Genomic DNA, 24,002 nt, shown 5'->3' with positions numbered 1-24,002 from the left:
TAGTCAAAAGTAAAATAATTAAGAAGTGATGAGTTTGAGTATTTATCACCTTTTTAAAAAAAGATTTATTTATTTTAGAGGGTGGGGGAAGGGTGGAGGGAGAGGGAGAGAGGGAATCTCAAGCAGGCACCACGCCCAGCACAGAGCCCAAAGCGGGGCTTGATCCCATCACCCCGAGATCACAACCTGAGCCGAAATCATGAGTCAGATGCATAACTGATTGAGCCACCCAGGTGCCCTTATCACCTCTGTTTTTAAAAAAAATTTCCATAATTATAAGTTTATATGATTCAGTTGTTACAAATGGCCGTGTTTAACAGCCAGCTTGCAATATGCCTGAAAGCTTGCTAATCTGCTCTTCTGAGCCATGTGGGCCAGCTCCAGCCCTTACTGCTCTGGGCGCCCTGGTCCTGTTTACATAAGAGATAGTAGCAGCAGAGTGGTATAGTGCATTCTTCCCAATAGCTCTGTCCCCTGTGCTCTCTGGGTCCATCAGGCACTGGAACTGAGCCCTTCCCGGGAAGCCAGGAGGGCGGCTGGCCCCTGAGACCCACCTGCTTGACTCTGATGGGACGGAGGGTGTCCCGATAGCCCCCTGAGATACTGCCGAGGCTCTGTTGTTTCCTTCCTGACCATCATGGTCTGGCTGCGGGGGCTCTGTCCTCTGCCTGCTCAGCCCCAGGGACCCTCTGCTCAGCCTGTCTTCTTGCTGCATCCACCGCTGGTCTTGCCCCTTCATCCTCCGTCCTGCCTCTGGGTTGTAGATCCTGAGCCAGATCTCTGGGCCCCGTATGGATGAGGTGTCGCACCACTGCCAAAGGGAGGAGGTGTGTGTGTGACAGACAACCAGTGGGACAGGGGGAATTTCAGACACGATAGCGGTCTGGTGCTTGGTCTTGGACCCAATTTAGGTGGGCCATGGGGTCCCCTTCCCTTTGTAGGCTGCTTCTTTTCCCAGAACCTGCCCACCTCTTCCTGGTGTCGTGGCCACACCAAGGCCCCGGGGCAGGAGTCCTCAGCAGATAAGGTGGGTTTGGCCACTGGCTCTGGGAACCCCTGGGGGCAGCCCTGCACCATCTGGGAGGGAGAGAATTCCTCGCACTCCTAAGCTCAGGCTCTTCCCGGGAGCCATGGCCGCCAGCCGGGCAGTGGCGGGTTGGATGCTGCCCAGTCCCCTGGGCGACCGGCAGGATCCCTTACACAGCTAGCCCCAAGATGGAGTGTGTGGCCACAGACCACAGTCTGGGAGTCGCATCGGCATGAGCTATGAAGGCAGGAATGTGGCTGTGGGAAACCCAATGCCCGGGGCCTGGTGGGGCTGGGGAAGAGCGAGTGCGTGGAGTTGGCGGGGGGAAGAGGGGGGACAGAAAGCAAGGCATCAGCTGCCACTGCAGCCTGGCTCTCTCTGCCCAGGGCTCCGAGCGAGAGCAGAAACAAGCCAGCCTTCCTCTCCTAGCTTGCCCTGCCCCCAACTTTGCCCCTTTCGCTGAGTCTTCCCCTGAGCTCTAGGGGCGTAGGCATCCAGCACACTGCTGCTCCCCTTGTGCCAACACTCTTCTCTTTCCCCTCCTCCGGGAAGCTTTCCTGAGTGGGACCTTCCGAGGGTCCACCCCATTCTGTTCCACCCCAGAGATGGCCCCACGGGGGCGGTGGGGGGGTGCTGAAACCATATCCCTTGCTCTTTCTGTAGTAACATCTTACTCTGAGCCCCCTGAGGGAAGGAGGGTGCTGTTTGATGTGCATTTTCCTGACCCTTCCCCTGAGACCCGAGGCCTGAACACTGCCCACGTGGCTGAGGGCAGGGAATGCTGGTGATTCATTTTCTGTGACAAATCTTCATTGGATGACTACTAAGTGCCTGATGCTGGGCTGGGCGCAGGGGAGAGAGGAGCGTGTGTGCCTTGCCCACACACATGGAGAGGTGGATGCAGGAGAGAGCTAGGAGAGGCTGAGCAGGGGCTGCTGCTGAAGGCATGGCTGCCACAGTGGTATCCAGGCCTCAGTGGTGACTGAGGGAAGAGCTCAAGTTAGCTCACCTGGGAGGGCATTCAAGGTGGCGAGAACAGCCCGTGCAAAGGCCCTGAGGCAGAAAGAAGAGGATGGGTTCCAAATTTAAAGAAAAAAGAGATGAAAGGGGGAAGGTGTTGTAGCATGAGAATGGAGAGTTGAAAGATTGAAACTGACACCACGAGCACCTCTTACTGAGTGCTGCTTATGTGCTATAGGAACCTGCCAAGGGCGGGGCGGGAGCGCCTCACTGCATTCAGTTTTCACCAGTGGGTTTCCACTGAGGGCAATTTCTATCCCCCACCCCGTCCCTCAGGGGACATTTGACAATGTCTAAAGATATTTTTGGTGGTCACAATTAAAGGGTCAGGAAGCTATGGGGATCTAATGGGTCAAGACCAGGGATGCTGCTAAATATCCAACAATGCACAAGACGGAGGGAAGGACTGACAGGAAGCAGGGACCTTCCAGAAGCTCCCAAACCAGATTTTCATGGGGCTTCATTGTTTGCTTTGAGAGAAGTTCCAGAGTGTGACCCTTGCATGTCTACACTTGAAAACCAAAATGTACCTCAGAGTGAAGGAAGTGTGACATGGGATTATCTGTTATTGTACAGACTGATCCCCGGACCTGGGTGACAGGCTGACCTTCTTCACTAGCTATGCCCCTAGCTCACACTGTTGCTCTCTCCTTAGGTGACCTCCTTCTTTCGTTCACCGCTCTCCAGGTGTGTACTGAGCACCTGCTGTGTGTGGGCGGAGCTGGGCGTATGACAGAAACCTCCCAGAGCTCTCAGTGGGAGGGTACATTGGTGGTCAATGGTGGAGGTGGGTGCTAGATGTGGTAAGAGGAGGTTCAGGGCACCGTGGAAGCACCTGGGTGGGGGGCTTACTCATCCTTGCACAGAGACCTTGAGGAAGAGGCTAGACACCTAGGAAAAAGGGAAAGAAAGGGGCAGAGAGACCAACATGCAGGACGCCTGGGGGGCAAGAAAGGGGTCCCCAGAGGGTTTCAGCTGGGTTGAGCATGAAAGTCATCAGGGATGGGGGTGTTTGGGGGTGTCCAGACTGCTGGAGACTCAATTCAGAGGCCACAGCTGGGCTGGGAGGGAGAGCTGACCTCCCCGTCTGCTCCCAGGGTCTGAAGAGGAAGCATGCAGAGCCCAGCCTCCCCTGCGAAGGTCAGTGGGCTGGAGGATAGGAAGACATCAGCCAACGGTGTGGGTAGAATTCTGCCCAGGCTGGGAACCAGGGCGGTTACAGGGCTAGGGCTCCGCTGGGAGGGACTGAACTTAGTGGGTGTCCTCAGCAGGGCTCCTGGTTCTCTCAGCTTCTTCTCAGCAAGCCCCATCTGTCATTTTGAGCTGGGGGGAAGGGAAGGAGGAGGCAGGTCCATACTTGGGGGGCAGGTTGGGGGCTGCGGGGTGCGGAGAGCCCTGTGGATCCCCCATTCTGGAGGCAGGTGGAAAAGCTCAGGCAGTGTGAGGGGCCTTCCCCAAGGGGACAGTGGTTCCTCTCTCTGAAGGACATTATTTCTCAGGGCCAGGGCCTGCTGTGGGCCAAGCACTGAGCTAGGCCTGAGATACCTGGCGCCTGCCTTCGTGGAAATCCCAGGGAGGGGGACACCTTTTCTGATCACAGGAGGGCAGACTGCCCTTGGACAGAGACCCAGAAATTGCTGCCAAAGCCCCAGACAGAGGCGTTTTGGTGGGAGTGGTGCTTCTGGGAGGCGGCTAGGGGAGGCCATCTGGAGGAGGTGCGAGGTGAGTGGGAATGTGCCCTGGCAGCCAGCAGCGAGCACGGAGGTCCCTGCAGGTACTGGGAGGGGGCAAAGGCATTATGGGGCGCAGCTTCCTTCCCTTCACTCACCTTAGCGCCCGACTCATGGGGGCATGAGTGTGTTGTCAGCTGAGGTGGAGGGGCCACAGGGTCTTAGGCCTTCTGCCCTGCCTCCGGCTGGACCCCCTCCCCCCCAACCAAGGTGCACTGGGCTGCACGTGCTATGGGTTGTTGCATGGAGGGCTGATCAAGCCCTGTTTCCAGTGTTCTGATCTGCTTTCCTTGGCGTCCTACACCTCACGCCTGGGGTGGCCTGCTGGGCCCCCCAGGTCCAGCCCTATGTGCGGCCTTGCAGATCCTGAAACTGGGAGCCATTAGCTGCTGGACGTGGGCATGTTCTGGCGGGATGCCAGTGTAGCATGGCCAGGCCAAATGCCTTTTCTGGGGGGAACCCAGCATGCCTGGGGTCCACACCTGCTCAGGAGACAGTTCAGGTGTGGTGGCTTTTGGGTCTTTCCCTGTCTATAGTATGACACCCCTCTCTCTTATCCTGCTTTCCCGTGTGTGTGTGTCTGTGTATGTGTGTGTGTGTGTGTGTGTGTATGTGTTGAGAGACTGATTGCTTGATTGATTGCTTTTGATTTCTGCCCAGGGCTGTGGCTCCTGAAATGTCCACTTTTCCAGCTTCTGGAATAATTTTGAACAAATATGAGGTATATGAATACCACCCCTGAGAATAATTGCAAGCTTTATAGTTTATGACCTACCCTGCCCCTGCCCCACCTGTGCCTTATTTCTCTCATAAGATCATTACTAGCAAACATTTATTGAGCATTTATTATGTGCCAGGGGGTGTGCTAAGAACAACATGTAATGTATCTCCTTAACAATCATAGCAACTCTCTGAGATAGATACTGTAGAATTATTCCAAATTTACAGAGACTGGTTCAGAGAGGTTAAGCAAGCTGCCCAAAGTCACACAGCCAATAAATGGCAGGACCAGAATTGGAGCCCCAGCAATCTGGTTCTAGAGCTTGTGTTGAAGTTGTTGTCAGAGGAAGGGGGTCTCTGTGGGGGTGTCCTGTGGTGGGAGCCAGAGACTACCTGGTTGAAGCTGGACCTTGGTGAGACTGCTGGAAGAGCAGATAAACACATCTTTCCTGCATGCGTGTTTTATGAGCCCTTTTGCAGGTATGGAGCAGAGGAAGACCTGGCCCACCTTTAGGATGCATTTCTATGTTAACCCAGAGTGACCAGGGCAGGCTTTCCCTGGGTGTCCTAAGATACCCTGAAGATGGGGGGGGATTGGGATGATCAATGGCACTTCTGACTAGGGAACAGCAAGAGCTTGTGATGGAGCAGGTGTGAGTCTTGGCCAGCTTCGAGGAGCATGGCCTGCCTAAAGCTGAGGGCTGGGTTTGTGGGAGGGAAGCCCTGGTGTTGAATGGGAAAATGGCACAGGTCACCTGAGGTCTGATCAGGACCCCTCAGGTATTGAGGGCCAGCAAAGGATTTGGGCTCTGGGTAGTGATGCTGGTTCTGGCTCTGGGTGTGGGCAGATCAACAGTGGGAAGGCAGGCACCCAGGGAGGCTTCTCTGATGAGGGGTCTGGGACTGGGCCCTGAGGGTGGGCGTGGCTTGGAGAGGAGGATGCGGAAGTGGCCATGCGTCTTCTATTTGGAGGCACTAGGCCTGTAGGAGAGGTTGAGATTCCTGGGAGATGGTTGTGGCCAGGTGGCAGGGTGGAAAGTCCTGGCAAGTGACCACCCTGGGTGGGCCCGGGCCAGATGAACAGGCCATTGGTGGTGAGGCCAGAGTTTCCATTCACATACAAGGGTGTGTGTGCTTGTGTGTTGGGAATAGGAACTGGGCAAGGGGGCGGGGCAGGTGACAGTGGGGGAGAGAGAGGCTAGGGACCTGGAGAAATCTCTCAGACTGGCTGCAGAGGGAATGGACAGCATGGGAACACTGCCCAGCTCTCCCAGTCCCTCTGCTGGGCTCTGGGCCATAGCATGTTGGTGGGCTTGCCAAGAAAGCCAAGTTTGGAGGCTGGGCTGTGAAGTAACCAGCACATTTCCTATTCTGGTGGGGGCCTTGATCCCTGCTGGGTCCCTGAGCTCCCCAAACCATGCAGGACGCCAATGAGGGGCAGAGGTGGCGCTGGATACACCTGGGAGGTAGGCATCTGGCCCAAGGAAGCTGGAGTATGGCCCAGCGGTTAGAACCCAGTGCGAATGAAGACAAAGCGAGGGGACTTACTGGCTAGTTTGATGAGCAGTACACTGACAGACTGGCTTCTGAGCCCGAGGGCACACCTGCCTTGCCTCTTGCTTCTGTCCCTGTCCTGGTCACAGCCTGCACCCTCTTCCACCCTCAGCTCAGTGGGGGCTGATGAGAGGTGGCGATGATACAGTGTAGCTTTTCCCAGAGCTAGGACCCAGTGTCCAGATACGCAGGGTGTGGACAGAGATGGTGGCCTGGGGCCTCCAGATTTGGCTTCTCTCAACTCATCCCAGCAGGAAAATCCGCATTGGATTCTCTCCCCTAGAGTCCTTCCTTCTAGCAGGCTCTAACCTCTTGGGCCAGAATCACTCAGAATTCCATTCTGGTGTGTCTGGTCTCCACGAGAGAGGGAGAACAATTTCCCTGTGGACTTGACAGTGGAGTCTGGGGATGCTGTAGGGGAATGGGCCACACTAGAGTAAAATTAGAGGCTGATGGCCCAGCTTTCAGCAGCTGAGGAGTGTTGTCTAGAGGTCTCCTGACCCGGGCACCTAACTCTCTGCGCCCGTCTCCCTGGCGCCCCCCCTCCCCCCCGGCTCTGAGGTCAGGATTGGTCATGACCAGCTCTGTGTCTCTAGGGCGGCGTGGTAGATGACAGGAGTGAAGATTCCATGTCCGTGTCCACCTTGAACTTTGGCGTGAACAGACCCACGATTTCCTGCATCTTTGATTGTAAGTGACGCTTGGAGGTGTCTATAAGGGTGATGTGGACGGGTGTATAACCTTATGCTTGTTTGTATGGGGTTATATGGTCAGGTGTCTATGGGGGGCTAGGGAGAATTGAGTCTACGTGCTTTGTGGTGGGTGTCTTTTGTGGGGGTATGTATGTGCGCACGTGCATTTGTGTGCACATGCGCACATCCATCTACGTGAGGTGTGTGCATCAACTCTCTGCTTCTGATCAGGCGTTCAAGGCCCTGTGCATTCTGGCTGCCCCCATCATTTATTTGGCTTCTCGTCCATCCCCTTCTCCCCAGCTCTCACCAGGCCCAAGGACACGACACTCAGGTGTCTACCTTTGAGCTGTGGTCTGTTCTGATCCTGTGAGCGGCTCACTCCCGCAAAGTGTGACATGTGCCTTTTCTATGGCTCAGACCCTTCATCTATTGCCCTTCCTAGGGTAGACTCTCCCCTCGGCCCAGCCGCAGCTCTTAGCCACCCTGAGCCCCTCACTTGGCATCTCTGTTTCTTCCTTGGTGCAGATGGGAACCGTTACCACCTACGCTGCTATATGTACCAGGCTCGGGACCTGCCCTCGATGGACAAGGACTCTTTTTCTGGTAGGTGGGAGGGGATTCAGGGACCAGGGATTGAGAGCTCGTTGCTGAGCCAACAGACTTTCGGGAACGTGGCCCAGGCTTCTCCTGTGTGTGGGAGCTGTGGCTGTGTTTGTGGGATTTGTGGAGGTGGCTGGCGTTGGCAGGGTCACTGTGCTTTCTGGTTCTCAGGTGGCCTGCTTGACCCTTCTGCAGGGTCTGGCTTTGTTGACCGTCATCTCCTGAAAGCCCCTCTGGCCTTGACCCCCAGGATGCTTCTCTCTCTGGGGTCTCCTGCAGCCTCCTGCTGCAGCTCTCCCTGCTCCAACTCAGGGGTCCCCAACCCTCTAAGTCTGATGGTCCTGACGGTCTGTCTGTGTCCCCTTCTCCGGGCACTGGGGTGCCCTCACCTTCCCTGGCTCCATGGACCACCCATGTCAGAGAAGCTTCCAGGCCTTTAGTTCATGGGAGCCCCTTGAGTCCAGCCACGTCTTAGGCATCTCCCCCTGGATGCCTCACTGGCTCCTCAGTTCTCCCATCCAAACGGAACTCCTTGTGCCTCCCTCCCCCGATCCAGCCCTCCCCTCCTTGCCTACCTCGGTCCTGGCGTCTCATTAGCACATGTCTATTGTCTCTCAGTTTGGAAACCATCAGTCATCCAGTCCTGTGGATTCTGGCTTCTGAATCTCTCTTGGAGATGTTCCTGAGAATTGGCCTCATCCCTTCTCATGTCCTGGCCCCCCTCACCTTCCGTATTGCCTCAGAGACATCTGGTCATGTCACTGCTCTGATTTCCAAAGTAGACCCTGGGAGAGAAATCCCCAGCTCTCAGCCTGGCAGACGGCTCCTTTGTGGATCGGACCCCTGTGGACCTTGCCAGGTGCATCTTTCCCTAGTTCACCTCTAACCATTAGTTCTGGCCTCACCAACTTTTGTCAATGTTTGTGGAGCTCTTCCTGGCCTTTGTACTCAGTGTTTTCTCTGCCTAGAATGCATTCCCTCCCTACTTTTAACCCAGCAAACTCCTACTCATTCTTTAAGACCCAGCCCAGATGCTCTGACTCCGCCCCAAGCCCAGATGGTTGGTCCTTCCTTGACACTTGGCCAGCTCCCCACCAACACCTCTCTCAGAGCCCTGACCCCTGCGCAGATCAATTGCTGTCTGTCTTTCCCACTATGACTGTGAGCTCCTCCAGGAAGGGGCTTTGTCTTGCCCTTGAACCTGCACTTGGTCTAAAGAACGAACACTGACTGAGTTCTCACTGTGAGCCCGGGGAATTTTACTGGCCTCGGTGCATGTGACCCTCCTATCTCCCCTGTGAGGTAGGAGTTTCGCGTCCCCACTTTACAGGTGAGGAGACGGAGATGCAGATAGCTTAACTAAATTGCTTGAGGTCCAGTAGCTGACAAGTGACATACCACACTCCAAGTGCTTTCTACTTACTTGAGTAGAAGTGAATTCTTCTGTGACAGTGACCTTCTGTTCCTAGGATGGCACTGTAGCTCATAGCCACCTGCCTGTCCTCCTCTGGGCCCTGCTCCTCCCCAACATGGGGGACCACCCTCATGCCTCACCCCCAGCAGCTGTGTTTCCCCCGCATTCTCTCCTCTCAGTGACCTGTTTTCCAGCCCTGGGCAGCCAGGCACATGGTAGATGGAGCAATTTCTCTTCGTGCTTTGGGTCCCGGGTCCTGACGCACACTCTGAAAAGCATATGCAAAACCCACATGCAGGGATTGGTGGGCCAGGGGTGGATACGTGCACCTGGCCCTTGCTGGGAACCTGTCAGAATGCTTGCTGACCATTGGAATGTATGCCGAGAGACAAGAGGTGGACTCATCATCCACAGCCTTGCTTCTTCCTTGGTGGGGCGTGAGAGGTAGGGGTGCAGGCGGTGGGCTTGTGTGGGCACGTGGCGAAGAGTGGGGGGCCTTTGTCCTCCTTGGGCTGGGCTGGCTGAGGACGCTGCAGGGAGGGAGCCCCTTGTCCCAAGGAACCCGTGCTGGGAGGCGGCACGCACCCCCGGGGGACCACAGGCAGGGTCAGCCTGGCGCTGGCCTGCGGGAGATGTCACACTTTCCATCCCAGCCCCACCCCCTCCCCCAGATAAACATCCCTTGAGCTTTGAGGGCACTGCCCAGGGCTTCCTCAGAGGCCGCTGGCTTCTGAATGAAAGGCCTGATTGACCAGCTGCCAACATGGGTGAACCTATAAAACCCAGAGTGTTTATTTTCACTCCCAAACCCTAAACCAAAGCAATTTCTCCGCTGGCACTGACCCTGGGGTGGCTGGCGGCCGGAGCCTGTGCGTGGCCACCGGCTGGCACTTCTCAGAGGAAACTCATGTGTGAATCCAGAATGTCTGGGGCCAGGGGAGGGTCTAGCGCAGCGTCTGTTGCTGGGATCATCCTCCAGCCTGCCTGCTGAGTGTCTGGGGCAGGGAGGGCTCTCTTCCAGAAGGTGCTCCTTTGACTCTGACCTGTGGTGCTCTGGGCCTTTCCTGCAGCGGTGGGCTCCCATGGCCCCGAGCTGTGCTCCTCACTTGTCCCCTGAGGGGTGGGTCTTGGGGCTGCCCAAAGGCTGGGGCCGTGTCTGCTTCCTTCTCTCTGGCCAAGGGTTTGGGGGGGGATGGGACACATAAGACCTGCCTAGGAAACACTTGTTGAATAATATTAAACTCAGGCAGGAAAGGGAGGCTTGTGGAGATGTTCTGTCCAGGCTGCCTGAGGGCTCTGCCTCAGGTGGGGTTTGAATATATAGCCAGCCTCAATTCTCCAGACACTGGAAGGATGTGTGTGGCTTGTGGCTGTGAGGCTGCGTGGCCTGGGTAGCAATTCGGCATTAAGAAATGTAAATTGATGCTCAATTCAAATGACTTCTCTTTGATACTGGGTGGGGTTGCCCCTAGTCCGTGAGCATCCACAGTATGCGCTGAATTCCATTTGAACGGAAAAGATATGATGCTGGAGGACTTAGAGATCACTGTGTGTCCTCCACACTGTATCTAATGGGCAGCATCGGTTCCTCAAACCACAGTCTGAGCTGAGCCGCTCTTCATTGGAGACTGATATTTCTTAAAGGAAATCAGGAAGGAACCTGTCTGCTTTGCCAAACTGTTCCCCAGGGCATTCTGCTTTGCTCCCTCCTCTAGCTGGGAGCCAGAGCTGTGGTTTGAGGGAAACACAGGCTCTGCTTACAGAGCTCCCATTAAGACGGACAACCCATGGGCAGCTCTGTTGTGAGGTCGCTACGTATCAGAAGACGGCCCTTAGCCTGGGGGAGTCAGAAACTCCTCTTGGAGGGTCTCACAGGTCAGTGGGCTCAGGGGGCCTGCCTTGGTTAACCGAGTAAATGAGAGGCGGTAAGTAGACTAGATGCCAAGTTACTAATTTACCAGAGTGGGGTATCTGTTAAGACAGCAGAAGGTCCTGTGCCCTCTTCGTTGGCTTCATGGTTCCTGGGAGATCAAAGATGTGTGCCAGGAAGGTGGTCCTGAGAGGTGTTACTCCAGGGCAGGCCACAGTGAGGTCACCTCGGTGGGGAGAGTGCTTTAGTTTTCACCCCGATCCAGACTCTGTCTTGGGTGGAGCTGGGGAGCTCTTGCTTTGGGGCTTACTATGTCTGGACTCTGGTTGTGGCCCACTCCCTCTTGAAGCATGGCTTTCTGTTAAGGTTGGCTCTGGCTGGGGGAATTCTCCCGTTGAGCTCATGGAGCTGTTTTCCAAAGTGCATTGGAGGCTTGTGAAATGCTCCACTTAAACAGGGTTCCTGAGCAAGGGAGACTGGGGAACACTGCACGCTTCCAGATTTACAATGCACAGTGGCATTGAGAGGCTTTGGGATGGCTGCAGGAAAGGAGCCTGTTTGACTTGTTTAAGCACTCGCTAGCTCCCCAGAGAACTCACGTTTACGAAGCACACATTTTGGGAAACACTGATCTGTAGGATTCAGTCCAGATTGCTCAGCTCGGATCTGGGACCTTTGTGAGCTGCCCTATCTCCTCCTCCCTCTTTCATCCCCACTGCCCCGGGCGCTCCCTTCTTCCCCTCAGCCAGACCAACTACTTGCTGTCTCCCAAAAGCCCATGCTCTTTGGTGTCTTCGTGCATGCCGTGCTAGATGTCTAGCTTGCCCCCTTTCCCTTGGTGTGCCTTGGTTACTCCTTATTCTGGAGACTCAGGGTAGGAGACCCCCTTTGGGATGACTGACTTGATACTGCCAGGCTCTGTGGCGTATCCCCCGCCCCCAGCACTGTATTCATTCCCTGAGTAAGTTGCACATCACCTTGGATTATAACTGCCCTATAGTTACCATTTCCAACCAGTGGTCATGATCTTGAGAGCCTAGATTGTGTCTTCTTCATTTTCATATCCCTAGTACTGTGCTTACCCATCACGTGCTGGTCAGTCAATAATTACAGAGTGAATGAATGCTGGATTACAAATAATGCTGGAGTGAACATCTCTGTACATACAGCTTTTTGGCTAATTTGGATGATTCCCAGGAATATAGGAAGCAAGGTATAAACATTTTTACGTTTTTTTAGGGCATACTGCCCAGCTGCTTTCCTGAATTGCTTCTAGCAATAAAGGAGAGTACCTATTTCATCAAATATTTGCCAACACTGGGTTTTATAATTCCAAACAATTTTTCTTAATTTAATAGGAAAAATTGCTATATTATAGTTTTCATTTGCACTACTCCCCTCTCTCTTAAGGGTTCTTTCCCAAAGAGCATGGCATGGTGGAAGGAGCACTAGACTGGGAATCAGGGGGTCTAGCCCTGGTCACATGTGAGCATGGGCTAGTAACTTTGTCTTCATGGGGCACAGCTCTTTCTTCTGATGAGTGGGATGATGCTGCCTGCCCTGTCTCCTATCCTGGTGGTCTGAGCTGGGAAGGTGGGAGGGCCTAGGAGGAGGGCTTAGTGTATTGTTAAGGTCTAGGAAAGCTCTAGGAGGTCTGAGCAGCAGAGCTCAGGTCCAGCAAAAGAACCACCTGCCTGGGGCCTCTCGAGGTGATGGCATCCCATAGAACCATGTGTGTTCACAGCTGGAGCTGCCTAGGGCGCTAATGGTCCTCAGAGAGCTCCAGTCCAGCCACTTTCCCCTTCAGCTCTGTGTGGCTTGGTGGGTGAGGCTCAAAGGCCAATGCCGCCCCTCTTCTGTGGGAGTGGCCCTGGGAAGAGTGCTAGGCTGGAGTGGACAGAGAAGAACCAGCCCCTTACCTTCCCCTCCACCTCTCCTTGGGATCTGCTGCTCCCTCCTCTGGGCTTTCCTGGAAGAGGGATGTGTCTATGCGTAGGTCTGGCTTTCCCTCATCTGACCACCTTGCTTCAGCAACACCCCCGCCCCCCTTGTTTCTTTTTTTTGGAGGGGCTGGGCCCTGTGGGGGGAGAAGCCGGGCCCCAGCACACAGTAGCCCAGTGTCTGAGGCCCCAGGCCTCCAGGCCTGCTCTTTACAATGCCTTTGTTGTGTGTTTTTTCCTCCCAGGGGCGGGCGGGGCGCGTGTGTGGGTCTGGGTGATTTTTGTTTGAAAGCCACCCCCTCCCGGTTCCCCCAGCGCTGAGCTCATTGCTTGGGCTGCTGGGGCTGCTGGAAGGAGTCGGCTTGGGGTGGGGGCAGCGTGGGGGGTGCTGCCAACACCAATACAGCGTGCACGGCCGCTACAATGTGCAATTGTGATCTTTGTGTAAACGCGCTCGGTCTGGGGCCCTTGCGCTTATAAAAATAAAGCGTTGGGAAGCATGGGGGGTTGGAACAAAAGGGGCTTTTTCGCCGGCTCTCTAATATGGTTTTATTTATCGGAACGCGCCCTCTTTCCCTTACTGGAACCAGGGAGAGGTTCTCTGCCGAGCTTGGAGCTGATGGTATCACAGCCAGACGGTTTCATTAAATGCACAGACGCCGTTGGGCCCTGCCAGGGGCAGGAGGGGAAGTGCTTGGGGCCAGCCCTACCAGGGCTGGTGCATGGAAGGGGGAGCCCCGTGTCAGGGAGGTTTCCACCAGGTGGGGGTGGCAAGACGGGTGGGCATGTCTCCTCTGCCCCTTTCCCTGTCAAGGGCCTTGCACTGCCCTCTTCTACCCCCCGAATCAGGTTCAAAACCAGATTCCTTCAGGAAGCCCTCCAGGATTGACTCTACTGTGGCTTTTGTGCCCGAAGGCTGGTTCCATGCTGGCGGCTACCTCCTGTTAGCCAAACCCAACATTATTCAGCCATTGAGTGCCCATGGCATCTGCCTCCTAGCTTAGATCTCCCCCACCCTTAAAATTAGCCATTGGCCAACAATCAGAATCTTGGACCCTACTCCCCCCATCTCTTGCTGGGAGTCCTCCCCAACCTTCCCGCCTCTTCTAGGGTCACTCTCTGCCACCTCCTGTACAATGGCCATAGTGTGCCATTTGGTCTCCTTTAGGCCAAGGAACCATCCCGCTCCCCTCCCTTCGTGAGGAAGTGCTGTCTCCCCATCCCAGTCCCAGGATTACAGTTGGACATCCCAGCACCGGACCTCTAGCACTGAGGGTCTAGGGTCACACAGCTGGGGCTAAACTGGGAGGCTCGAGGAGGCAGGGTGCTGCAGGCTGGAGCGGGGGCCAAGGGTGGAGAGTACATGTGAGCGCAGTTGGGCTCAGCCCTCCCAGACATCTAGCATCCAGCCGCCAGGTTCCTGCATCTCTGGACTTGCTTGTCCTTCAGCATCTGGCACTGTGAGTCTTACAAAATGGCAGCAAACTGGATCCTGCTCGGCTCTGATATCCTCGTGGGAGAAGTTGGAGGAGCCCCTCCTCCAAGCCCTTTGCCCCTGTCCCAGATTACGTGCACTCAGTTCCATAGGCCTTTCTCCTGCACTGGTTCCCCAAGTGTGGCCCTGGAGGACAGCACCTGTGCCGTCTGGGAACTTGTTAGAAATGCAAATTCTCAGGCCCCACCCCAGACCTGATGAACACGTCTCTGGGGGTGGGGCCCAGCAGTCTGGGTAAAGCCTTCTAGGTGATTCGGCTGCATGCTCACATTTGAGAGCCATGGCCGTCGAATCTCCTCTAGTGACAGTAACTTCCCTTTGGGAGCAGATGGGGGGAATGACTAGTGGGTGGGCTTCTCCCCCCCTCCAGGCGTGGCTGGGGCAGGCAGGCTGCACAATGGTTTGGGGCAGCAGGGAGCTGTAGGGATCTTAGGGATCCTGTCACATGACCCACTGCTGAACAGCTCTGGAGTCCATGGGCTTCCCTCTGGTGCGCTTGCCCATCCGAGCACCACCATCTCCACCTGAATCCCTGGAGAGGCCTCGGAACTGGTCCTGCTCCCTACAGGCTGTTTGTTGTCTGTGTGGCTGCCGGCGTGGGCTTGCTGAAAGGCAGGCCTAGGCACCCCAGTCTGAGCTCACAGCACCTCTGCTGTACTCACCCTTCCTCTAGGAAGATAGACCCCCCTCTCTCACACGCCACTGCGACTTAGAGTCACTCTTCAAAGTGCTGATCACAATTGTAGTTTTATGGTTGCTCCAATTGTATTCTCAGTCCCTAGCACCTAGCTCTTGGCCTGGCATGCAGAAGGCACTCAATTAATGCTTGCTGGGTGAATGAAGGAACGCACCATCTGGGCATCCACTTCATCTAGCAGGACCTGGCCCCCGGTGGCCAGCCCAGGAAGTAGCCCAGAGCCCGCTCTCCTGGGCCTCGGCTCCATTTCTCCACTGTGGCCCACCAACTGGCCTTAGAGAGGGCTGGGGCTGGGAGTGGGGGTGGGGGGTACTGGGGAAATGGGCTCTGACCTGTAGATTGTTGCTCCAGGGCAGGAGCCACGGCTCTGCTCCAGCTCTGTGGCCCACAGGACTCTTGAGCAGACAACTCTCACGGTCTGTGCTGTGTCCTGCCCGCCCCTTCCCTGTGCCTGGCCCCCCCAGACCCCTACGCCATAGTGTCCTTCCTGCACCAGAGCCAGAAGACGGCGGTGGTGAAGAACACTCTGAACCCCACCTGGGACCAGACGCTCATCTTCTATGAGATTGAGATCTTCGGGGAGCCGGCCAGCGTCGCCGAGCGTCCGCCTAGCATTGTGGTGGAGCTGTATGACCACGACACCTACGTGAGTCAGCCTGCCTTCCTCCCTCGGCCCCTCGCTGCCCACGCCCTCCAGGAGCCGGGGCGTGGGGGGTGGGGGGGGACCCCACGGGGAGGAGACCCCACAGGAAGGCCTGGCCTCTCCCCTGGCCCCACAGGCTACAGAGCCCTTAAAACTATCCTAGAGCAATTAAAAAGGGATTGCTCACACGTGTGCTGTGCTTGCAGCAGGGAGAGGGGATGGAGCTGTGGGTCAGGGTTTCTCTGCCTCTAACTTGCTTCTGAGGCTCCAGGCCAGGAGCCCTCTCTCCCCATCTGAGAGCTGTGTCGACTCCACAGTTATCGAGCGCTCCTGTGCTGGGCGGAGTGGCCGGCACTTGGCGTTCCCCGTGCAGGTGGGAGCCGAGAAGGCCCTGCCGAGCAGAGACCCCTGTGGTGGCACAGGCAGGGCCCTTGTCCAGAGCTGTCCAGCAGAACCTCCGGTCGTGCCGGCCAAGCTCCGTGGCTGTGCTGTTCAGAATGGGAGCCACTCACCACAGGTGGCCGTCGAGCAGCTGAAAAGTGGCTAGCGCAACCGAGAAACTCCATTTTCATTTTTAGTCTTGATTAATTAAACTTTATATGTGAATTGCCTCAGGTACTGGACAGCGCAGCTCTAGATGGCCAGGAGGGAGAGATAGCCCAGGGCTGGCACTTGAGGGAAGGCTGTGGGGAAGACCCAGGCCCTGAAGGAAACACAATTGGGGTGTTAGGGTCAGGCAGAGGGGTGTTCCAGCACAGCATGGGGCAAGGGGAGACTGAGGAGAGCAGAGGGCAGGCTGGGAAGGAGGAGAAAGGAGTACAAGGCCAGGGGAGAAGGGAGTGAGGGGGTTGAGCAACATTTTGAAAAGAAGAGAGAAGGGAGAGACTGGGTTGGCTGACAGATATTTGGCAGAGGGGCCCGGCCTGGGTTGGGTGGGGTGGCAGTGGATAAAAGGGGAGGAGCAGGGTTTGGAAGATGTTTCCAGAAAGAGTTGCCATGGCTGGATGTCAGGTGCCCTGGGAAGGTGTGGTAACCAGGGGGTGGAGCAAGGTGATGCTATTTAGGGTGTCCCACTGGGTGGAGGGGGCCAGCTGGCGGTGGGCAATGGCAGGCCTGAGCTGGCGAGGCCCACCTAAGAGCTCTTCCCTTGGCTCTGGGAGGGGAATGAGCACCTGGAGCAAGAGTCTATTTGGGACTGTCTGGGGAAGAGCACAGGGCCTGGCACCTTTGGGGCAGGAAGAAGAGGGAGGCAGGAGGACCAGGATGTGCTGGGCCGGGGGACTGGGCAGGGGAGCAGGTGCAAGTGCTAATACTGGGGGGAGGGGGCAGGAGGCTGGCAAGCACACCGTCTTTCTTCCAGTAGCATCTCACCTCCTCTTTTGCAAGTGTTGCTCTGACCCTGTCTCTCTCCAGCAGGCCAGGGTCTAAGAGGGATCACAGGGGGAGAAGAGCCGTGGCTTCTTCTGGGTGTTTGAGCTCTAGGGTCCTGGGGGAGAGCAGAGGCTGTGTGCATTGTTAACATAGTCAGATGACTCTGTACCTGTTGGCAAACACCCATTGCCTCGAGCTCCTCCTGCTGGCCTGGCTGCCCAGGCTCCCCTCCCCACCACCTCTCCATGACCCGCAACTAATGGGGCAACACCCGGGCCAGAGGGGCATCCGGGATCTCTCCCAGCACCATGCTGCTGTCCACACTGAGTGGTTAATGCTGGACTATCACCTGCCGTGTAGGCATTCATGCAGGAGGTGCTGGCCACTCTGGAGTGGCCCTTGGGGATGTCCCCAGCAGTGGCATGACTGCAGACACTGGTCCCTCCCAGTTCTGCTCAGGTCTCTCCAGATGAGGGCCTTGGGCGACGCACCGGGGCTTGGAAGGCCTGCAGCACCATCTGGCTGAGACCCTGGTCCTGCTGCTGCCCCCTTGGGGAAGCTAATCACAAGGCTGGAGTCACAGGCCAGTGAGGTCATGGGGCCCACGCCAGGGGGCCACACTTGGGCAGGGCCGTGGGGGATGGCGGAGATGGGCAGAGGGCAGGGCGGCTGGGGGAAGTGGCCCATGTGAGGGCCAGGGGCTGAGAGGGCAGCAGAGGCCAGCCGACTGGAGTAGGGGCTGTGCGGAGAGAATGAGGCAGGGCAGGAGAGGCCAGCGGGCTCCAGTGGGGGGCCTTCCATGCCAGAGGAGTTGTGGGCTCTATCCTCCAGGGAGTGGGAGCCATGGAAGGTGCCTGAGCATGATTGATAAGATCAAAACATCATTTTAACAAGACTCATTGAATTTGATGAGTGATCACAGTTTCCCCAGCTAGAAAGTGGGGGGATTTAAAGGAGATGCAAAACCCTTGGAAATGTCGAACACCTCCTGTGCTGAGGGGGTTTAGGGAAATGCTAGGGGGCTATCACTGTGGTCTCAAAGAAGCTCAGAGCCTGATTAAATTCAATCAAGGTGAAGGCTAGTTAGACATACAGAGGGATTTTTGACCACGATGGGAATTCAAATCTAGCAATGGTGGTCGGAGGTTACTTGCATGTTGTCCCTACATTCTTCTAAGTGGGGGGCAGAGCGCAGCATTCTGCCCCAGGGGGCTGCCCTGACTCCTGAGTCCCTTTCTAGTTCCAGAGGCCAGATATAGTTCTGGTGATTGCTCTGAGGCCACCTGGAGCCCTGGACTGGGAGATGCTGACTCTTCTTTCTCCATGCCCGGTCTAGGGTGCAGATGAGTTTATGGGACGCTGCATGTGTCAGCCCAGTCTGGAACGGATGCCCCGGCTGGCCTGGTTCCCGCTGATTAGGGGCAGCCAGCCGGCGGGCGAGCTGCTGGCCTCTTTTGAGCTCATCCAGAGAGAGAAGGTGAGGCTGGTTTATATCCAGATCGAGGAGGCCTAGGCAGGGAGTACATCCATAGTGGGGGAAAATGGGGGGCACAGGGAGGGGATGCCCCAGTGGAGGAGAGGGGACTGCAATATATCCTTCTTCCCTGACTGGGGGCCTGCAGTCAGTGGGGAACACTGAACAGCCACCCGCTGTCAGGCCTCCTGCTGAGGGTTGGCTTTGCCCATCTTTTCTGAACCCCAAATCACAATGTGCTCTCACTATTAAGGAGAGTGTTGGAATCTGGACTGTGCTAGAATGCCTGAATCCTTCTGGTCATTGGCTATATTTTTCCCTGGGTCATAACTTGAAGTGGTTTCTGGGAGTTGGACCTCTGTGATCTGGTTTGGGGGGGCTTAAGTGTGATGGGGGCATCTCCACGGACAGGTATAGGCAGGACCTCTGTTCTAGTCCTGCCTCTGCCATGGCCTAGCTGTGTGACCCAGGGCCAGCCACTTCCCTGCTCTGAAATAGGGCATTTGGGTTTACAGCCATCTCTCCAAACTTGCTCTTACTGTGGTGTGAACCTCCATAGGTAGGCCAGATAGAAATGGGGCTACTCCAGGTGAGGTGTCTGGAGGGGGGCACCACATACCACCAACCCGGCTTCCCTTTGCAGTCGCCCACAACCTCCAGCCTCCTCTGAAGAGTCCCTAGGCCTCCAGGGAATAGAGTCTGCAAAGCCCTGCACTGTCTGATCACTGATACATTCCATGAGTGTCATTTTATGGTGGGAAATGTGTTTGCCTGGCCAGGGCAGAAAGCAGGATGCTGGGGCCTTGGGTGACAGGCACCTGACTGAAGCTCTCTTTTTTCTGCACCCTAGCCGGCCATTCACCATATTCCTGGTTTTGAGGTAAGTCTTTCTCTTACCTTTAAGTCTTTAACTGATTGCCGTCCTTCTGGCTTGCAGCACCCCCACCCCACCCCTGGCTAGGAAGGGCGATCAGGCATTCACCATCACCATCCTGCCTTCAAGCAGAGGGAGGACCATGGGGCAGAGTGAACAGGGGCTGGGGTCCCTGCACAGCTCTGGCCTTTCCTGCCTTCTTCCCTGAGAAGTCCGAGAATCACAGACTCCCAGAATGAAATGACCTCATGGCCACCCAGACCAGTGTCCCTCAGCAGGGTGGCCTATTAGAATCCCTTGGGCAGCTTGAGAAATCACCAGTGCTCAGGCTGCACCACAGACCAAACAAAACACCACCTCTTGGGGGAGTGACCCAGGCCCTGGTGGCCTTTGGTGCTGCCCCGGGGATTTTAAGGTGCAGCTGGGACTGAAAACCGTTGGCGTGTGGTAGGAAATGCTGAGTCTTGGGCCCCACTTCAAACCGACTGAAGTGCACCCTGAGGGCACCGGGCAGCCCTCCCTCCCCCAGGTATGCATGAGCCCTCCAGGGGCTCCGAGGCGTGTTCAGTCCCCAAGCTCTTCCCCAGCTCCTGGTTTCCACCGTGACCTGGTTTTCCTCCCTCTGCTAGTGGTGGGGACTCCATTCCCTGCTCCCTGCTCCCCTTTCTTCTCGTGGGGGGGTCATGGTAGAAAATGCAGACCCTTTACTGGCACCCCTGCTAATTCGATTCGGGAAGTACTCTTCTCCGCCAGGCTCAGCTGCAGCTTGAAGCGGTCGTTCAGGCTGTGTTTGGATGCCTCCCCCCTTACGAGGCAGCCTGCACAATTTCCAGACAGTTCTTACCCTGCAGGCCCTCCTTTGCCCCCGGCCCCCCACTCCACCCTCTGCTTCTCCCCAGCTCCCCACCCTGGCTTGTCTCCCCCTCTCTCTCCTGTCCAGTCCAAACTCCTGCTCTCGGGCCTGCCAGCCTCTGGGGATCCGGGTTGTTTCTCCTTGCCTCTCCCAGGTCCACGTGCTCCAGCAGAAACAGCAGCTTGGGCGGGGGCGGGGGTTCAGGCCTGGCTGCTTCCCGGGGCTGCTGCGCAGGGTCTAGGAACCTTCCCACCACCTGTCACTTCCCTTTCTCCCGTCCCCTCCAGAGACGCCTGGGCTCTAGGCTTATGCTTTGGCCTCTCCCACCAGTCTCCGCATCGACACCCCATCACACCTTCCTTCTCAGGAGCCGCGTGGAAGGCCTGGCTGGAAGCACCTCGCCCTGACCCTTGATGGGAGGCGGTTTCTGTTGGCTTCTCTGAGGGTGACACTCTGGTGTGCTGATCTCTGCCCCAGCCTAGTGCTCCTTGTCACTAATGCTAAACTTTTACCCACCCCCCCTCCTCTCTTCCTTCTGCCGATCTCCTGGACGTGGAACATCCCATGGTGCGCCCTAGGTGCAGGATACATCGGGAATCCTGGACGAGGTGAGCTGAACCCTTGTAGCTGTGACCTGTGGCTGGGGGTGCGTGGGCAGGGACAGAGGGAAGGAGAAGGCCTGCCTCTGGGCAAGTGCCCCAGAGCCATCTGGGTTCCTGGTGCCCCAGTGGGCATCTGCCATTTAGGGACCTGACTGGATTTCATTCCCCACACTCTGTGCAGACCCAGGGCTGCCTGGGGTATATCCTGGCGTGATTCTGGCCCCAGACGGCTTGCTGCCCTGTTGGAGGCCGGATTCACCCAGAGCTCCTGGCAGAAATAAAGCCTCGTCTGGCTGAGTACCAGGTGGCGTGTTTTCAAGAATAAAATGTTCATAAGGGGCCAGAGTAGTCAAGGAAGCCTTTCTGGTGAAGGTAGCATTAGCCAGACACTGTTGCAGGAAAATGGGGAACGTGCCTTTGGCTGAGGGGGCCAAGCACCAGTTTAGGGCCTGGCTGCTTTAGGGGCCGGTGGGGTTGGGGATTCCTAGGTTCTGGAAGAAGATTAGGGTTTGCTTCCAGGGGAAGTAAGGCTATATCCTTTGCCATGAGGGATGAGGAGCACGTTCCCCTATGGCCTCCTGCACATCTGTGAGCAGGTCGTCAGGAGGGAGCAGGGGCTGAGGCCTGGGCAGGGAGACAGGAAGGAGAACCCTGGTCAGATGGGTTGGGAAAAGGGCAGTCACTTCCTGCCATCAGGGAATCCCCAGGCTGGGAGCGGACACCATTTGACATTTTCAGTGCAATTTGGACTTGAAGTGCAGGGTCAGGATGTGGGATCCGCAGGCCCCGCGCCCCTTACCTCACTTCCTTTTGCTCTGAGACCGAGGTGGGGTCTGCCAAGTGAGCTGGCCATAATTGTGCCTGACAGGCAGCCTCCTGCTTCTGGCCACAGTTGTGAAAGACTGCCGATTTGGAAAGGGGAGCAGAGTCCTGTCCAGGGAAGCAGCACGGAGCCCTTTCTCTTGATTGAGAGCACTTTGTGGCCAAAACCCACAGCCTGCTCTGAAGAAGACCCAGCCCAGGGATGAGTTATTAAAAAAAGTTAAAGTCCTTAATAACTGGATTTGTAATATGTAACAGTGAAGGTTCAGATTCCGAGAGCAGGGATCTGGCTGTGGTCTCATTGTCAGGAAGCAAATCAAAATTTGCCGCTTTGGGGCCAGACCCCAGAGAGGGCCAAGTGTCCTGCTGCAGAGCCAGCCAAGCCACAGACTGAGGTGGGGTATGGGTCTGCAGGGCCAGAGGAGAGCACATCTTGGGGGTCTGCTGGGCATGGGGCAGGGCGGCCTGAGTCAGCAGGTTCAAAGCGTCCGAGGCCCAGCAGGATGAATGGAGTAACAGCCGGTCTAGGGAATGACCCCAGAAGATGATCTTGTGGACCCCCTTATTCTCAGGGGCCCCGACCCCAGACCTGGGGCTCCATGGCTGGGCCACTTTCCGTGCACTTGAAGGCTAAGCCTCATGCCGAGGTCCTGGGTCCTATGTAGTTTCCAGAATCCCCAGGGACAGGTCAGTCCAGCTGCAGCTGCAGGGCCTGCAGGAAGCCCGAGGCCTTAGCAGGAGTCTTCCGTCTTTGCTGTGGCCAAGCTCCTGCCTTGTATCCCCCCGCTCAGCCCCCTCCAGGCTCCCAGCCCGGTCCCCGTGAAGAGTGCACAAGCTCTCCCTGAGGGCTGTGAGAAGACACGCTGGCAGCTTCAATTCTGGGCCGCTGGCCACGGGAGCCTTCAAAAGTCTGGGAGCAGACAGGGCAGATGGCTTTGTCAGGAAACTGTGTGGCCACCGGCGGGTGTGGGTTGGGGAGCCAGGGGCAGGACCAGGTAAGAGGCTTCTGTGACTCTGAAGGATGGTTTAGGGATGGCCTTTCTGGTGGGGAGTGCCTCTGGCCAGTGTATCCCATGCCCGTGTGGGAGACAGAGTGTCTGGGAATGACATCTGCCCATGCTGTGCTGATGGCTCCCAGAGCGGATGGAGGACCGTGGGGATGGCTTCCTGGAAGAGGTGACACTGAGCTAGCATCTGAAGGCGGGATTGGCAGAAGGGCCTGCAGTGGGGGGGGGGGGGGGGGGGCCCTAGGTGGCAGTGCCTTGGGCTGGGACCAGTTTGTTGGGTGACATGATTTCCCCTCCCCCCAGGCTTTATGCCCGTCTGGAGCAGTCCTCTCTGGGAGCTCCGGTGGGGGGAATCAGGAATCTTGCCCTGTGTCTTTGAGGCTTTGGTGACATCTGGGAGACCTGGGTCCTTGCAGAGAGCATGGATGAGGGGAGGACTTCCTTCCCCAGCTGCCCAGTCTGTCTTTCTGTCAGGGTAGAGTAAGAATCTCCCCCCTTCCTGAGCCTTGTTCGCCTTCTCCTCTTCCGCTCTCCCTTCCTGTTTCCCTCTTCCTCGGTTTGCTCCTTGGCCTCTGGCTCCTTCTCTCCCTCCTTCTCCCCGCCTCTTCTGAGCCCTCTGTCTCGTTTCTTTTCCTTCTTGTCTGGAGAACAAAGGCGGTCCATGCTGCCAAGGGGAATGAATTCAAAGAAACTGCAATTTTAGATTTCCTGAGAATTGGAGAGTGTGCACATGCACGTGTGAGTGTGTGCGAGTGTGCACACGCGCAAGAACACACACACACACATGCGTGCGCGCGCACACACACACACACACACCCACAAGGGCAGCAGAAGAGGTGATGGCTGTTTCCTTAACAGCTGGGGGCCCCTGAGGATGTGGAGCATGTGCAGAAGGAGATCCCACCTGGGGACCTGGGGACGCTGTAGGCAGGAGCTGGGGCTTGCAGACCTGACCATTGAAGGGGACGTGGTTTGGGGCATTACCCTTGGTTCTGCCGCTTCTGTCTTGCTGCAGGGCAGGCAGGGGATGCCCTAGTGGAAGGGACTGCAGGCTCCGTGGCTGTTTTCGCGGAGGGCTCAGGGGGCCAACCAGATGTCACTCTATCCCCTTCCATCTCCAGGGTATGGCTTTTAGTCTGAGATGTACACAAGGTACTCTCCCGCACCCCCAGATCCACTAGAAGGAAAATTTTGGTGTTTTGCAATCAGGAAAATAAACCCAGTGGTCCCCCCATCCCCCTTTCCCTCCCCCAAGGCTTTAATTTAAAACACTGTTTTTCCTGGGAAGTGTAATTAGAGCAACATGTTGTTCCTAACGAGCTGGGTGGGGCAGGCAGACAATGGAGCCCTCCCAGCACGCCTGGCTGCCCCCGCCTGCCGCTCCTTGAGGAGCCAGGATCTGAAGGTCCAGAGGTCCTCTGACTGTACCCTGCTGGGGGAGGTGGGGGTCCGTGGGGCTACTGGTAACAGGACTACTTAGGTGGCTGGGGGAGCTCAACCCTTCCCCCAGCCCTGCCCTGGGAACGAACATCTGTCTGGTGTGGTGGCCCCTGGACCTAGGGGAGGAAGTCTCCCTCATGGCTTGTCCTCGGCT

General features: G+C 56.6%; 1 protein-coding gene across 15 annotated transcripts in view; it reads left to right on the top strand.

Annotated features, from left to right (window-relative positions):
- Nucleotides 1-24,002, top strand: part of DYSF (dysferlin) — a 202,959-nt gene that overhangs the window by 109,613 nt on the left and 69,344 nt on the right. For all 15 annotated transcript variants that reach the window (XM_032410734.1, XM_032410730.1, XM_032410732.1 and 12 more), the window contains 6 exons: nt 6,648-6,741; nt 7,272-7,349; nt 15,227-15,408; nt 18,113-18,253; nt 19,101-19,130; nt 20,556-20,585. In XM_032410734.1, the coding sequence (XP_032266625.1) occupies nt 6,648-6,741; nt 7,272-7,349; nt 15,227-15,408; nt 18,113-18,253; nt 19,101-19,130; nt 20,556-20,585 (555 nt within the window). The remainder of the gene's footprint in view (nt 1-6,647; nt 6,742-7,271; nt 7,350-15,226; nt 15,409-18,112; nt 18,254-19,100; nt 19,131-20,555; nt 20,586-24,002) is intronic.

Source organism: Phoca vitulina, unplaced genomic scaffold (genome assembly GCF_004348235.1).
Source record: "Phoca vitulina isolate PV1807 unplaced genomic scaffold, GSC_HSeal_1.0 scaffold12, whole genome shotgun sequence".
In the NCBI taxonomy this organism is placed as follows: Eukaryota; Metazoa; Chordata; class Mammalia; order Carnivora; family Phocidae; genus Phoca; species Phoca vitulina.
Note: the sequence above shows the minus strand (reverse complement) of the source record. Positions and strands in the feature narration are given on the sequence as shown.